General features: G+C 35.0%; 1 protein-coding gene across 1 annotated transcript; it reads left to right on the forward strand.

Annotated features, from left to right (window-relative positions):
* Nucleotides 1–5,900: 5,900 nt before the first annotated feature.
* Nucleotides 5,901–8,312, forward strand: LOC121254226. Its single transcript, XM_041154191.1, has one exon. The coding sequence runs from the start codon at nt 6,222–6,224 to the stop codon at nt 8,202–8,204; it is 1,983 nt and encodes a 660-aa protein (XP_041010125.1). The 5' UTR covers nt 5,901–6,221; the 3' UTR covers nt 8,205–8,312.
* The last annotated feature ends 5,724 nt before the right edge of the window (nt 8,313–14,036 follow it).

A 14,036-nucleotide genomic window follows, 5' to 3' on the forward strand; every position in this document is an offset into this window, starting at 1 on the left:
TAGATAGCATGTAATTCATTAATTACCATTACACAAAATATATAAGAGTTTAAATCATGAATATAAATCATGTGTTGCATATAATTAAGCTTTCTTAAAAGCCTAATCCAACCGGGTGATCATGATGAGGATCTGAGTCAGTACTGGTGGAGTACTTTTTAAATTTCAATAATTAACGTTGCCTCAGATTCATTATTCGGTAGATCAAGTACCTTGAATATCGCCTTCAACTCTCAGTAAATCATGAGTACTTCAGTACTACTTAACATATATATTCAACTTGCATTTGAATTTAGAAATGATAAAATGTTGAGACGTCAATATCATAATGTTGAATTTGAAAGCAATTGCTGGAAATTAAAGGATCGCCAATATAGATATTTCGTATACGAGAGGAAATGGCCGCTTGCATGCATAATGCATCGGGAGGTGTTAAAAGTCAGGTGAAATGGTTGCCATTGTTGTCTTTTTCCTTCATGGTGCTTCCTTCTAAAGCAAGTTCGTATATTAGTGTATGTACTTAATGTTCAAGCTTTTTCTAAAACATCGATGGAAAGGCCGATAAAACACTGTCAAAGGACATGATCACGAGAGAGAGTGTGGTAAGTATTGAAGGAAAAACACCCAATATCACAAATTGAAAAAAAAGAAGAAGGAAATATATATTGAGCTGTCTAGCAAACCGTTTGGAGGAGTACGTAGTTTGGACACCTAGCATTGACAATTCCGATCACTCACAATCACCAATGCCAAATGCATGCGTAATTGCCACATACTAATTTTGTTCCTTTTTCCCTTTCTCGTTTATAATTTTACAGCTTGTTTGGGATTAGAGAATAACTATCGATGCAGAAACAATTCAACACTTTCCTCCTGTACGTACATGGCCGTGAGAATTACCTGGCCTGTGATCAAAAGAGGGATCCAGGGAGAAATTAAAAGAACTGGAGTAATGGAATGGTCCACACTCCGGGACAGAGGACGTCGACTGGATTTCAATGGACCGGCCTTATCCGATTCATGTACATTAGCACTAGCGGTCGATCGATGATCAGGAATTAATGGCTGAATGGTACCTCGTACATCATGACATGTGTGTGTAGGTCTTGCATGTCCTTTTTGTCATGGATGGAATCTTCACTGCGCTTTCCAATACTGGCGGGGGGGTCCTAATTGCATGCATAGGGAGAGGCAAACAGTGCAATTACCACACAAAAGTCTGATCAAAATGGCCCGGCGCCGTGTGCAAAGTCGAAATTTCCTCTTCATTCATTCGTCTCATCTGCATTAATTTCCTTCTTTTGTGCTGGCGTTGCCCGTGACTTGTTTTCAAGATCTTTGATTTTCTGTCCCAGCTAGCTAGCGCACTCATCATGATAATTTTGGACAAGGTACATACTGATCATGATAAAGTTACAGTGATCTCAAGTACTCTCATTATTATTATTTACTCTATTATTAATTTTCACCTACTTTTTACTACTATTTAATATTTTATTATTACTTTTTCATTACTATTCACAAACATTCTCAACACTTATCAAGTATTCTCACTACTCAAATCAAGCCAACGGTTAGTTTCAACATATGATCAATGCAGAAAATATAAGAAATTTGTTCAAAATACTGAGAAAAATTCTGAATAATATTGTTTAATAGTAAAATTTGAAATTCTATTATGAAACCCACAAGCCGGACATAATTAAATAGCTGTAAAACTCGAAATTATGAAGATTTTTTCAAAAATAAAAAAATCTAAATTATTGTATAAGAAATTAATATATAAATAAACAAGAATCCTACCAAATGACAAATATTTGGTCAAAATCAAAATCAAAATCAGTTCTAAACTTGAAACCAAATAATTACTAACAAAGCAAAAGTGAGTATAAATATATGATTTGAAAAAAAATAACTAATATTACCATTCGTCCAAGGAAGATATTAAGTTTTTCTTTCTCTATTTGTATAGATTCATCTTCTTAAGGTAGTACTTCAATACAATCAACGTAGAATCTAGACCTAAATATCTCATATCAATTTAGGTTTGCATCATATAGGTAAAAATTACACCTAGTAATTTAGTATATATCGTATTAAATATATTTACATAATTTATCGAGGCCAATCCTGAAGGGCACGTACGTACTCATGTTTGAAAGACTTTATAAAAAGCCATGTTCATGTTACCTCCAAAATTATAACTAAGGCAAAATGGCAGTACGTATATACGTACGTGCCTTCCAAAAAGAATTCAGACTTGGATACGATATTGATGGCCTCCCAGCTTTCTAATTTTTTGCTCTCAATCTCAGCCTGCAATTCATGATTCTTCAGGAATGAATGCTAACTAATTTCAAGGAAGAAAAACGATAAAAGAATAAGAAAAATGCTATTCGTAACCGGCTAGAGAAACTTCCAGCGAACCGCGTCCCACATGGCAAAAATGAAACAACCACGTTTCATTCAACTTGTCAAAACGTACAGTTTAAGCCACATGATTCTTCGTCTTCTCCGCGAACCCAACGAAATCCCATTTGTCTTCTCCACCCGCATTTGAAATCTACGAACCCAAAAACCCACATAGCTCTACATCAAGCCCATCCATTTTTTGTCATAATATATCATCTTGGCTACTGGACAATGAACAATGACAACACCGCAGCTGCTACTTCTTCTTTACCAACCTCAAGATCTAGTGGTTGCGATAGACCTCCAATGGCAATCACAATACAAACCTCTCTCTCTTGTTGAATGACTCATTTTGTCACTCTCTCTCTCTCTCTCAATTTCTTATTTTCTTTTTATTTTGAATTCGTCTCTCTTGTTCCATTTTCCTCAGAGCTTGGTTCTCCATGCTTTTTGTCATTGCGCTTTGGCGTCTTCATTCATTTTCACAAATGCACAGTGTTAATAGCTGCAAAAACATGTCGATTGAAGAAATAAATATTTATATGTAAATAGCTAGCCGGCAAATGAGTACGTGTGTTTTGCAATTAAGACTGTCATCCCTATCTTTTTTTTCCCACCGAAGCCATTTTTAGATTGGGATAGGGAAATGTTTCTTTGTGAAAGAAAATAAGAGAGGAAACAACAAAAATGCCAAAAAAAATGTACAACCAGATGGAAAATCAACAATCGAAAGAGAGACACAGTGGAACAATCAGATTATTGATAAAAATTATTACAAGAACATAGAAAGGAAAAGGGGAGAGACAGAAGGCGGGCATAACATAGAACAGAGAAAGTGTCTTTTGGATATCATGATTGAAAGCTTACGAAATTTGTACGACGGGTAAAGCTGTGATTTCGGGCGTTGGAAATCATGGATGATCTATGACCAATGTAAAGGTTTTGATCACTTTCCCTTCTCTGAGTTTCAATCTCATGGGATTTCCTCATTTGACAAGGTCTTATCAAACCTCTCTATGTCTCTTTGTGTGTTTCTTTCTGGATCTATCACCATTAACCCCAATAAATGTATCGAACTCAAAGTATGCCATGGATCGCGGGAGAGAGTTGGTTAAGAAGAGAGTGTGTAGGTTGTGAGATCAGGAGGAGTGTGTGGATAGGTTTTTATGTAGGTTCTGGAAATGATTTTTAGTCTTAACGATGATCTAACTATGAGTATTTTTGACTTAGAATCAATACTTTGTAATTTGGAGTTTGTTTTCTTCGATCTAAGCTTCTGAAATCTTTCTTCCCTCGGCCTTTCCCTTTCTTTTTTATTGGCTGACATGGTAAACCGATTCCTCCACGGTTGCGCGTCTCAGTTGCATGTAGAAGAACTGAAAGAATAATTAGCATGCAGCTGCTATCTTTTATATTCCACGATCGAATTTCAAGGAGTCTTTAATTGATATCTCATTTAATCTCTCTCTCTCTCTCTCTCTGTTTTTAACTAGCAGGGAAAAATGACATCATGCCGTGCACACATACACCGGGAATAATCTTCTGTTGTTCATTTTGTTGTTATTAATATTCCATTCCCCGACCTCATCAACTTCATTGCGACTCTTTATAAAATTAATGTGACATGTCTCATTTTTTGTGTGAAATGAATCTTAGGTTGTATGTATTAAACAACTCAAGACGACAAACTAGCCAGCTAGATACCAATCAAATAATGGGGAAGAAAAATAGTAAGACAGGCAACTGTCACGTTATTTTTTCATCTTGTGTCATGTATAACAATTTGCATAAAGAAAGCATTTTAAACCTTTAACTTCCAAACAAATTATTATCTATAAAAATTATCATTTTTTTGAGAAGTTATGCTACAGTTACAAAGAAATCTCACAAAAGTAAATTCATAAACTGAGATCATGTCTTCATATGGTACGTTAAATCTACTAATTTATAATAAAATTAAATTTATAATCTTATAACATATCACAATAAATACGTCAATTTATGAATTTTTTGTTATGAGATCTCTTTGTAACTAAAACATTTTTTTTAATATTCGAGAAGTTGATTATCAAGATTATTGATATATATACATATTTTATATATGGTTTGGAATTTATTACAAAATATCTTTTTACCACAAATCGTATTAGTATATTAATCAAAGGGCGGAAAGTCATGTTTTCTCTTACTTTTAGATTAAATCCATATAGTTTTAATTAATTACTAACCGCCATGAACACCTATCTCTTAAATTTGTGTGCCGGAGTTAATTAAATATAGGAGATATGATAGTTATAGTTGTGAGTATGCAAACGTCGTATAATCACTTTGAAAAAATTGAATAAATGTAAAATCTGCGTGAAAAAAAAAATTAATAATAAATTTTACTATTTTTTAAAATGACTACACAGTACTTAAACACTCCACAGATTCAGGCAACATTATTCAGTATAGTGACAAAGCCGATTTCATCAAAGTGGAGACACGTCCTTCACATACGTCACGGAGACGAAATGTACAACGTTGAAGTAATTAACAAAAATCCAGAATGGCAGATTTTCTTATCTGCCAGTTAATGGCATCATCTTCAATCTTTTAGGCTACAAATAGCATGTGCTTATTTAAGTTTCAACTACCCTCGCTCATATAAATAAATAATTATAATATGATACTCTTATATATAATTAAAGTACGTACGTGCGTACGTACTTTAACCACCAAACATTTTCTGCAAAACACGTCCTGCCTTTGAGCGATCTCCAAGTGCCCGTTTTCGAGAAAATGATGAGCTTAAAGACGTTTTCAGGGTGGATAACCCACGTAGACTGATAACAACTTTGGATATAATCTTTTCACTCGAATGCATGCACGTATATATCATATGGTCATTTTCACAGACATTATTAATTGCGGTCGTTTTTGTTTGCAGCTCCTTAATTCGGTTTCAGCTTCTTAATTTACTGCTATGGATTGATGGTTTGAAAAGAACCGAGTGATAAGTACCACGTTGTTTTTTATTTTTCCCCCGAACAACTAGTACGAACAATATTCTTGAAAATCAAATACTGATCGATCGACGTAGCTTTTACGTACTTATTTCCTGCCAGTCTTGCACCAAAGAACGTTATAAGCACACCATCATGCAAAGTGTTTGAATTAATTAGGCAATAATATTATATTATATATTCCCACATTCTTCCGATCGAGGCGCGTAGAACCTTGCGTAATTTTATTTACTCCGGAACTTAAGCATCGCCTTTAATTAGTAATTACTGATCTCAGATTGTATAGCACCTAAGTTAATGGAATGTATATCGAAGGGGATGCTGGGGCTTTTCTTTCCTCTTGTACTGGAGTTTAGACCAAACGATTTCCCATGACCTATCTGTAACGGAGAGAATAATGGTAGCTTTTTTAGTGGGAGAAAAAACCGTTGAACCATCCCTAAAATCTCCTCCTCCGCACACAGGCTACATCATGTCCGAAACCGCCATTATCATTAGCCCCACCACCGTCTCACATCACCCACGTAGATGAAACCAAATCAAATCCCCCCCAGACCTTGAGCTCGTTCCCATGAAAAAAATACAAAAACATAGCCATCTAAACTGTCATGCCTGTTTAGGTTTTGATGTTATAAACATGATAACAACCCCAGCAAGTTCATTTAGATAAAGGAAACGTCCACTCACCATTTATAACAAACCCGTCTCTCTCCGAGAGATTTTTTCAGCACTGGGTTAATTTTTTTGGGGGTGTTTGACTTTGATCAGATTTTAAGGCGTTTCGGCGTTGGATTCGCTCAGGCCATGGCGGACATAGTGAAGGAGATCCTGGCAAGACCGATACAATTGGCAGACCAGGTGAGCAAGGTCGCCGACGAGGCGCAATCTTTCAAACTAGATTGCTCAGAGTTGAAGGCCAAGACCGAGAAGCTAGCAGGCCTATTACGACAGGCAGCACGAGCCAGCAACGACCTCTATGAGCGTCCAACGCGTCGCATCATTGATGATACAGAATTGGTCCTCGACAAAGCCCTTACGCTCGTTATTAAGTGTCGTGCCAATGGCATCATGAAACGGCTCTTCACCATTATTCCCGCTGCAGCGTTTAGGAAAACGTCCATCCAGCTCGAGAATTCAATCGGAGACGTGTCATGGCTCCTCCGAGTATCCGTTTCTGCTGATGATCGCGACGATGAATATCTGGGTCTTCCTCCAATAGCATCCAATGAGCCAATTCTTTGCCTTATCTGGGAACAGATTGCTATTCTACACAATGGATCCTCGTTAGAGGACCGCTCGGATGCGGCTGCCTCCTTGGTGTCATTGGCCCGGGATAATGATCGATACGGTAAGCTTATTATTGAGGAAGGTGGGATCGGAGGGCTTCTAAAATTGGCTAAAGAAGGTCGCATGGAAGGTCAAGAAAATGCTGCCAGAGCCATTGGCTTACTGGGTCGTGACCCGGAAAGCGTCGAGCACATTGTGAATGCTGGTGTTTGCTCTGCGTTTGTGAAAATCCTTAAAGAAGGGCACATGAAGGTTCAAATTGTGGTGGCTTGGGCAATCTCGGAACTAGCACATCATCACCCCAAATGCCAGGACCATTTTGCGCAGAACAATGCAATTCGGTTGCTGGTTAGTCATCTTGCGTTTGAGACCATTCAAGAGCATAGTAAGTATGCCATTCCCAGCAAACAACAAATGTCTATACATTCGGTTGTCATGGCTAGTAATGGTCCAAGTCCAAATGATAAAACGGAAAGTGAAGACTATGATAAAGCATCCACTGCTCGAATTGCTCACCCAGCGGGTAACCTCCAAACCTCGAGCCATATGCACAATGTAGTCACAAACACGATGGCCATGACAAGCCAGACTCCTGACCACTCGAAGCCACAAGCATCTCAACATCATATTCTTGACCATGCTATTGCTAAGTCCAATCATGGCAATGCAAAACAACAATCCCATCACCAGCAGCAACATGTTTCGCTAGCGGGATCTAGCATTAAGGGGAGGGAATTTGAAGATCCGGCTACTAAGGCCGAGATGAAGGCAATGGCTGCCAGAGCCCTATGGCAGTTGTCCAAGGGAAATGTATCCATTTGTCGGAACATCACTGAATCAAGAGCGCTTTTATGCTTCGCTGTGTTGTTAGAAAAAGGAACTGATGATGTTCAATCCTATTCAGCCAGGGCATTGACGGAGATCACAGCTGTGGCTGAGCAAAATGCAGAGTTGAGGCGCTCCGCTTTCAAGCCCACTTCCCCTGCTGCTAAAGCTGTATTAGAACAGTTACTTAAAATTATAGAGGCAGCCAACTCGGACCTCCTTGTACCCTGCATCAAATCAATTGGAAACTTGGCAAGGACTTTCAGAGCAACGGAAACAAGAATTATTGGGCCATTGGCGAGGCTGCTTGATGAAAGAGAACCTGAGATTTGTATGGAAGCCTCCATTGCACTTACTAAGTTTGCATGCACTGACAATTTCCTCCATGATTATCACTGTAAAGCAATCATAGATGCTGGAGGAGCTAAGCACTTGATTCAATTGGTTTACTTTGGTGAACAAATGGTCCAAATTCCTGCATTGATTCTTCTATGTTACATTGCCTTACATGTCCCTGACAGTGAGACACTTGCTCAAGAAGAGGTGCTTATTGTGCTTGAGTGGTCATCAAAGCAGGCGCATCTTGTTGAAGAACCTGAAATTGAAGAATTATTACCCGAAGCCAAAAGTAGGTTGGAACTCTATCAGTCCAGGGGTTCAAGAGGATTCCATTAGTTTAATCCAATTGTACAATGTTTCTAGGAAAAAATCCAACAAAAAACCGGTTGCATTTTGCTGTTGTCCTTCTCATAAGATGTATATAAATTAGCACTGCTGTGGTCATTACTGTTGTGGCAAGTTGTTTAGAAGAATTTCCAGTTACTATGTAGTACATACTTCTTGCCCTTTCTTTTTTTTCTTTTTTTTTTTTTTTTTTTTTGTTGTTGCTGCTGAAGCCTAACTTCTTAAGTAATTAATCTTCATAATGAAGGTAATGTAATTACACTCCTCCAAAACGACCGACAACTGCAGCCCTTTGTTACTCATACCTTCACTGTACGTACCACCGGATAACATTGCTGGCTTGCTACCATTATTATACCACAATTATAGATGCATGCCAAACTACGCCAGGGCCGGGAACTGCTTCACTTTCCATTTCTCTTGCAGCATCGATCATCATTTTTCTGGGTACTTGGAAATGGCAGTATCCTAATCGATCAGAACTAGAATAGTTGAGGCATATACAATTTTAGGGCAAAAATTTTCACAAGCTTCCTTACCACATTCTAACTTCAATTTTGTAAATTCAGTGACCCCAATCCTTTATCTTTTCATGTTCACGACAAAATCCCACTTACATTCCACGTAACATATATAATATAAATTCTTCCCGAAGATGGATGCAAATTGGCGAATTATAAATTGTGAAGGTAGTGCATAAGTAACAGATATTCTAACATCTATGGGCCATGCAATGATGTGGTTTGTGTCTGCTAGCATCATAACTGATCTGTTGTTGAATGGAACTCGGCTACGTACGTACTTGGGTTCATCCACGTTCTATTATTTGGTTTTGGCTGGAAAAAAACAGTACAACAATGTTCGAAAGTCATGATGGTTTCGCAGGAAGTCATGAACAAGCTTCATTAAGGGAATGAGTACGACAGCTGCATTTGCGAGAAGGATGGAACATGATTGAGTTCTTTTGGAAATGGTTTGGAAGTGGATGGATCGAGCTTGCATGTTGCTATATAGAAGTCTAATCTAAAATGCTCTTTTGAGAGCTGAAGTGCCACGCGGCCATTCCCGTAATGATTTCATAATATTTCTATATTCGCTAATGCGGATAGGAACGTCACAATCATGTAAAGTCGATCAGCTCAACCAGGCTTGACTTTTTTATAAAATTCGTTGATCTTGACTTGTTAAGCAGTTGGAACACCAACAATTTAAAGCATTTGTTAGTTGGAAAGGCATCCGTATATTGTCATGCAGAATCATAATTGACATTGGATACAGCATTTTTTTTTTTTTTTCCAGCTTGGCTGCAAAGCTTCTCCCGTCTTATAGTAAGAGTATATTCTTTACCTATCGGTAGGTACAACTTGTCATCTAGCATTAATACTTATTACGATTGGAGAAGATTTTAGGATCCATACGTTTGGGTAATTTGGAAACATGAAACAGTAGTACTGGCTGAGGTAGCAGTTGTACGTTCATAAACAGTCGGCCTCTTCTCTTAGTTTTGTGTCGCTGATGTCCCGTGGTTTTTTCAAAGCCAGAACTCACAGCCAGTAGGTACCATATAAATAAATAAATAAATATGCAGTGAAATTAATGGCATGGCCGGGTGACAATGTTCTCGAAACATATGCCTCTGAATGGGGCCAGGCCTATGCTTTTTTTTTTTTTTTTTTTTTGATAACAGGCTTATGCTTTCTTATTCGAAAGTACTGCACAACCAGCCCAAGGGCCAAGCCCCTCAGAATCCCGTCCTCAAATGGGTCTGCTATGGGTTCTGCCCATCCAGAAATGTGTTGTGTTATGAAGAGACCCAAATAAGCCCAGGCTATGTTTGGTTGGTTGTTGAATCAAACTTAACTTATCTCAATTTATATGAAATTAATTATTGATGAGACTCACCACTTTTTTAATTTTTTATAAAAAAGTTAAATTCATATCAACCTATTTCATACATTTTAACTTAAAAAGTTTTATTCTTAAAAAGTTAAATCCTTTTTAATAGGACTCACAAAATATTACCATTCACAACTCAACTCATCTCAAATGTTAAGTCCTTTAGACTGAAGAGAGAGTGAGACAAAGACTCGAGTACTTCTCAGTCTCAGGAATGCTTCTGTACAGAGCCCTTCTCAATGAAACTATAAACAAGAAGCTATATATACGTGTATTTACCAGTTTCATTATGTGCGGACCCTTCACGAGCTATACTGGGACACTGAATTTGAAGTCCATAACTCGTAATTTTTCAACAGACAAGAGAGAATGAGGAGCGAGGATGTGAGCAAAGAGGTGCTGTCAAAACAATAGAAAGGAGTTGGTTTGGGTAATGAGATTTTGGGATGAAATTAAGAATCGTAATTTGTTCAATATACTTATCCCTTTCCCTAGAAAACAAAGAGAAAGGTCTTTGGTACTAAATGGGTTATGTGAGGACCCCTTTTCAGGGCTATGAACCAAATTTCAATTATTGGATGCATAGTCAGTCTCTCTCTCTGGTGGTTCGATTCCTTAATTTCTGGAATTCAAGCTCATAACAAGTTAACAGTAATCAAGATATAGTAAATTGTTCTTTTCCTTTTTCCTTTCCAGGAGGAAATTAGGCATTTGATGGGTTTTCTTCCGGAACATGAAATTGAGAAGAGAAAAGAAGTAAAAACAAACAAACAGGGTAAAAAAAAAACAAACAAAGACAAAGGATGAACAAGTGCAATAGCTCTAACACAACGCCTTTATGGTACAGAGTTTGCTTTTTCTAATCTTTTTAGCCACGAGGTCGTACGCCTATACCAACCTCGTCTCAGAAAGAAAGGCAGACCCTTTGACTGCCCTGTCCTTGGATTCACTTTCAGTATCCGCAGTAAATTTCTGCAAAATGTTACCGAACAAATTAAACAGTAAAAAAATATGTTTGCATTTCTAGCATGTAATGATACCAATCATATCCCAACACTTTTTTGACAATATATTTTAATTTTATAATTATGTTTTAAAATAAAGATAAAATAAAGTTCTTTGTAAAAACTCACAATATATTTTATAATTATATTTTAAAACAAATATATTTTTATAAAGTTGTGTTATTTTTATATAGACCATGCATTTTAAAACGTAATTGTATAATATTATAATTTTATTATTTTTTATTACATTAATAATGCTATATATAATTTTAGAATGCATAATTTTTTTTTTAAGAAAATACAAGACCCACCCTTAAAGATTGAGTTATTTCATGTGGATTTTAGACCTGTCCATTTTTTTCTATAGAGAGTATACGCAATTTACACACCCTAATATTATAAAAATCATTTTTTCATTATGCTTTCCTCTTAACTAGAATTCCAAGAGGTTTTTTTTATTTAAATATCATGTTATGCAGAATCTTTTTAAATATGGTTCAAATAATTACTTATAAATTTATAAGATCAATTTTATCATTTAATCAATCCTAATATTTATATCTGTTTAGTTCAGCTTCTTTCAAGACCTACCCACCAAAACCCATATTTTTCTCATTTTTTACTAGAAACTTGGCTGCTCCCTCTCCCATTTAACGTTTCGGTGATCATTCCGGTTTAAATAATGGAATAGAACATTCCGGTAACGGTACATTCTAATGTACTATTTCATAATTAATTATATATTATATATAAATATTTATATGCATATATAAACTAACAATTAATAGAATAAATAGATATATGTAATTGTGTATCATGTATATGTATGTATATTTGGAAGAATTGAAGATTTATAAGATGAATATACGTTGAAAAAAAAATCACAAACTTGAGTTGAAACACAAAAAATAAAAAATAAATAAAAGAATAGAGAAATTATTAAAAATAATGATATTTCAAAAAATAAAAAAAGAGTGAAGGGACATATTTAAAGTAACAACAAAATTTAAATTATATAAATATATTTTATATTTTACAATTAATTAAATACTATCTAAATTTAAAATTTTAAAAAATATCATCCAAATAAAGAAAATTATAAAAATAATCCGCAACGAAAGAGGGTTCGGAATGGCCATAATTTGACCAGAATGGTCAAAATAGATTGGAACGCATTAAAATTTGGAATTAAATGAAATGATAGGGTATAGTGTATTAGATACTACACTGGAACAAAAATTCCAGCAAGAGCGAAACAAAATTAAAAAATATGTCCCCAACTCCAGTTTCTTTTCCGCCATGCCATATACATAGGTTTTTTTTTTTTTTTTTTTTTTTTCAATTTTTTATGTCTCCAACTCCAGTTTCTTTTCCATAGTCAGTGCTTCGCATAACTAAATATCTACATATGCCGCATCATGTCATCCTCCTTGGTGGATATACCAATATAAGGGAAAATTAAAATGCTAGTTTCTCTATTCATTTTGCCTCGTGTTTTGTCGCTCATGCATTTTATTTGTTATAATAGTTAAGTGATTATTAATGTATGTGTGTATTTTTTTAAAATATTTATAAAATATTTAAAAGAAAAAAAAAATTGCACAGTAATCACGGCCAACAATAAATATTGGACTGTTGAATAGCAACATTCAAGAAAAAATTAGTATTGTTCATCCGGATTCCACCCTGAGAACTTGGGTATTCTCGGACTGGAACCCGAGTTTCAAATTCGGGCCGAAACTTAGATTGAAATCGATTTTTAAAAACTGCACCCATATTTTTGTTTTAAATCAAATCTTACATGTTATGAATATTTAAAAAAAAAATGTTCGTGTAACACTTAAACTCTATTTATTTAATTTTTTAAATTAAAGTTTACAAGTTCCTTGACCACCAATAAAAAGCCATATAGAGAAGAGAGTAACAAAAAAAATTATAAAATTGATGATTCATTAGACATAATATATATTTTTCTTTTAAGTTTCAATCCATTTAGTTGCTAGAAAGAAACAAAAAAAATCCAAACATTCAAGCTGAAAATAAATAAATAAATAAAGGAAAAAGAATGCATTGAATTGTAAACTTTGGTTCCAGGTTTTAAATCTAATATCCGGACCGGATGTATCCCAATTTTTTCTATAAGAGTACCGGCCCAGATTAAATCTGGGCCGGCCAAAAAAAAAAAAATCCGATAGAATAAGAAAAATTACCACAAGGTGTGAAGCCACTTGCGAGTTAGGCCGTGCCGACACACCTTAGAATCTACCGCAACTACGTATGTTGCATAAGTGGCATCGACATTCTGAAATTGATCGATTTGATCGACCCATGGGAGGAGTTCCGGCCACCGTTAATTAAGGGCAGTCAATGCTAGCTATCCAATTATGTTTCAATTTTTTCTTAATTAATTATTTAAAGGGGAGTTTTGGGTTCTTTTATCGATTAAGTTTAAATAAATAAAAGAGAGTAATGATTCATTATACTCTTTTATAATTTATTATTTAATTATATTTTATATTGAAAATATTTGTATAAAATAATATATAAAAATATATTTTATTTAAAACATTATTATATAAAGAATTATGAAAAATAAAATTTCAATTAAAAAACATCCAAGGTAGGAAAAGATTAGTAAAAGTCGCATGTAAGCTAATTGAAACAATTTTTCTTTTTTAAATATAATTGAAACACTTCTACTGTTTAGAAGGGGGATAATAATAGAGTTACTATTATTCTACCACTCTTTTACTATATTTGAAATTTTTATTTTTTAATTATTTTTTTAACATCCTTAATGTATTTTTTTAACATACTTAATTATTAAAAAAAATTAAAAAAATATATAAATTTATTAATATTTACTTCTTTAAAAAATAATAAAATAATAAATAAGTAGCACCTAGTAATGTAATAAAAA

The sequence above is a fragment of the Juglans microcarpa x Juglans regia genome, chromosome 3D (assembly GCF_004785595.1).
Source record: "Juglans microcarpa x Juglans regia isolate MS1-56 chromosome 3D, Jm3101_v1.0, whole genome shotgun sequence".
NCBI lineage: Eukaryota > Viridiplantae > Streptophyta > Magnoliopsida > Fagales > Juglandaceae > Juglans > Juglans microcarpa x Juglans regia.

What these genes read in the sequence shown, in the direction of transcription:
- LOC121254226 (XM_041154191.1), top strand. Translation starts at nt 6,222, where the DNA reads ATGGCGGACATAGTGAAGGAGATCCTGGCAAGACCGATACAATTGGCA.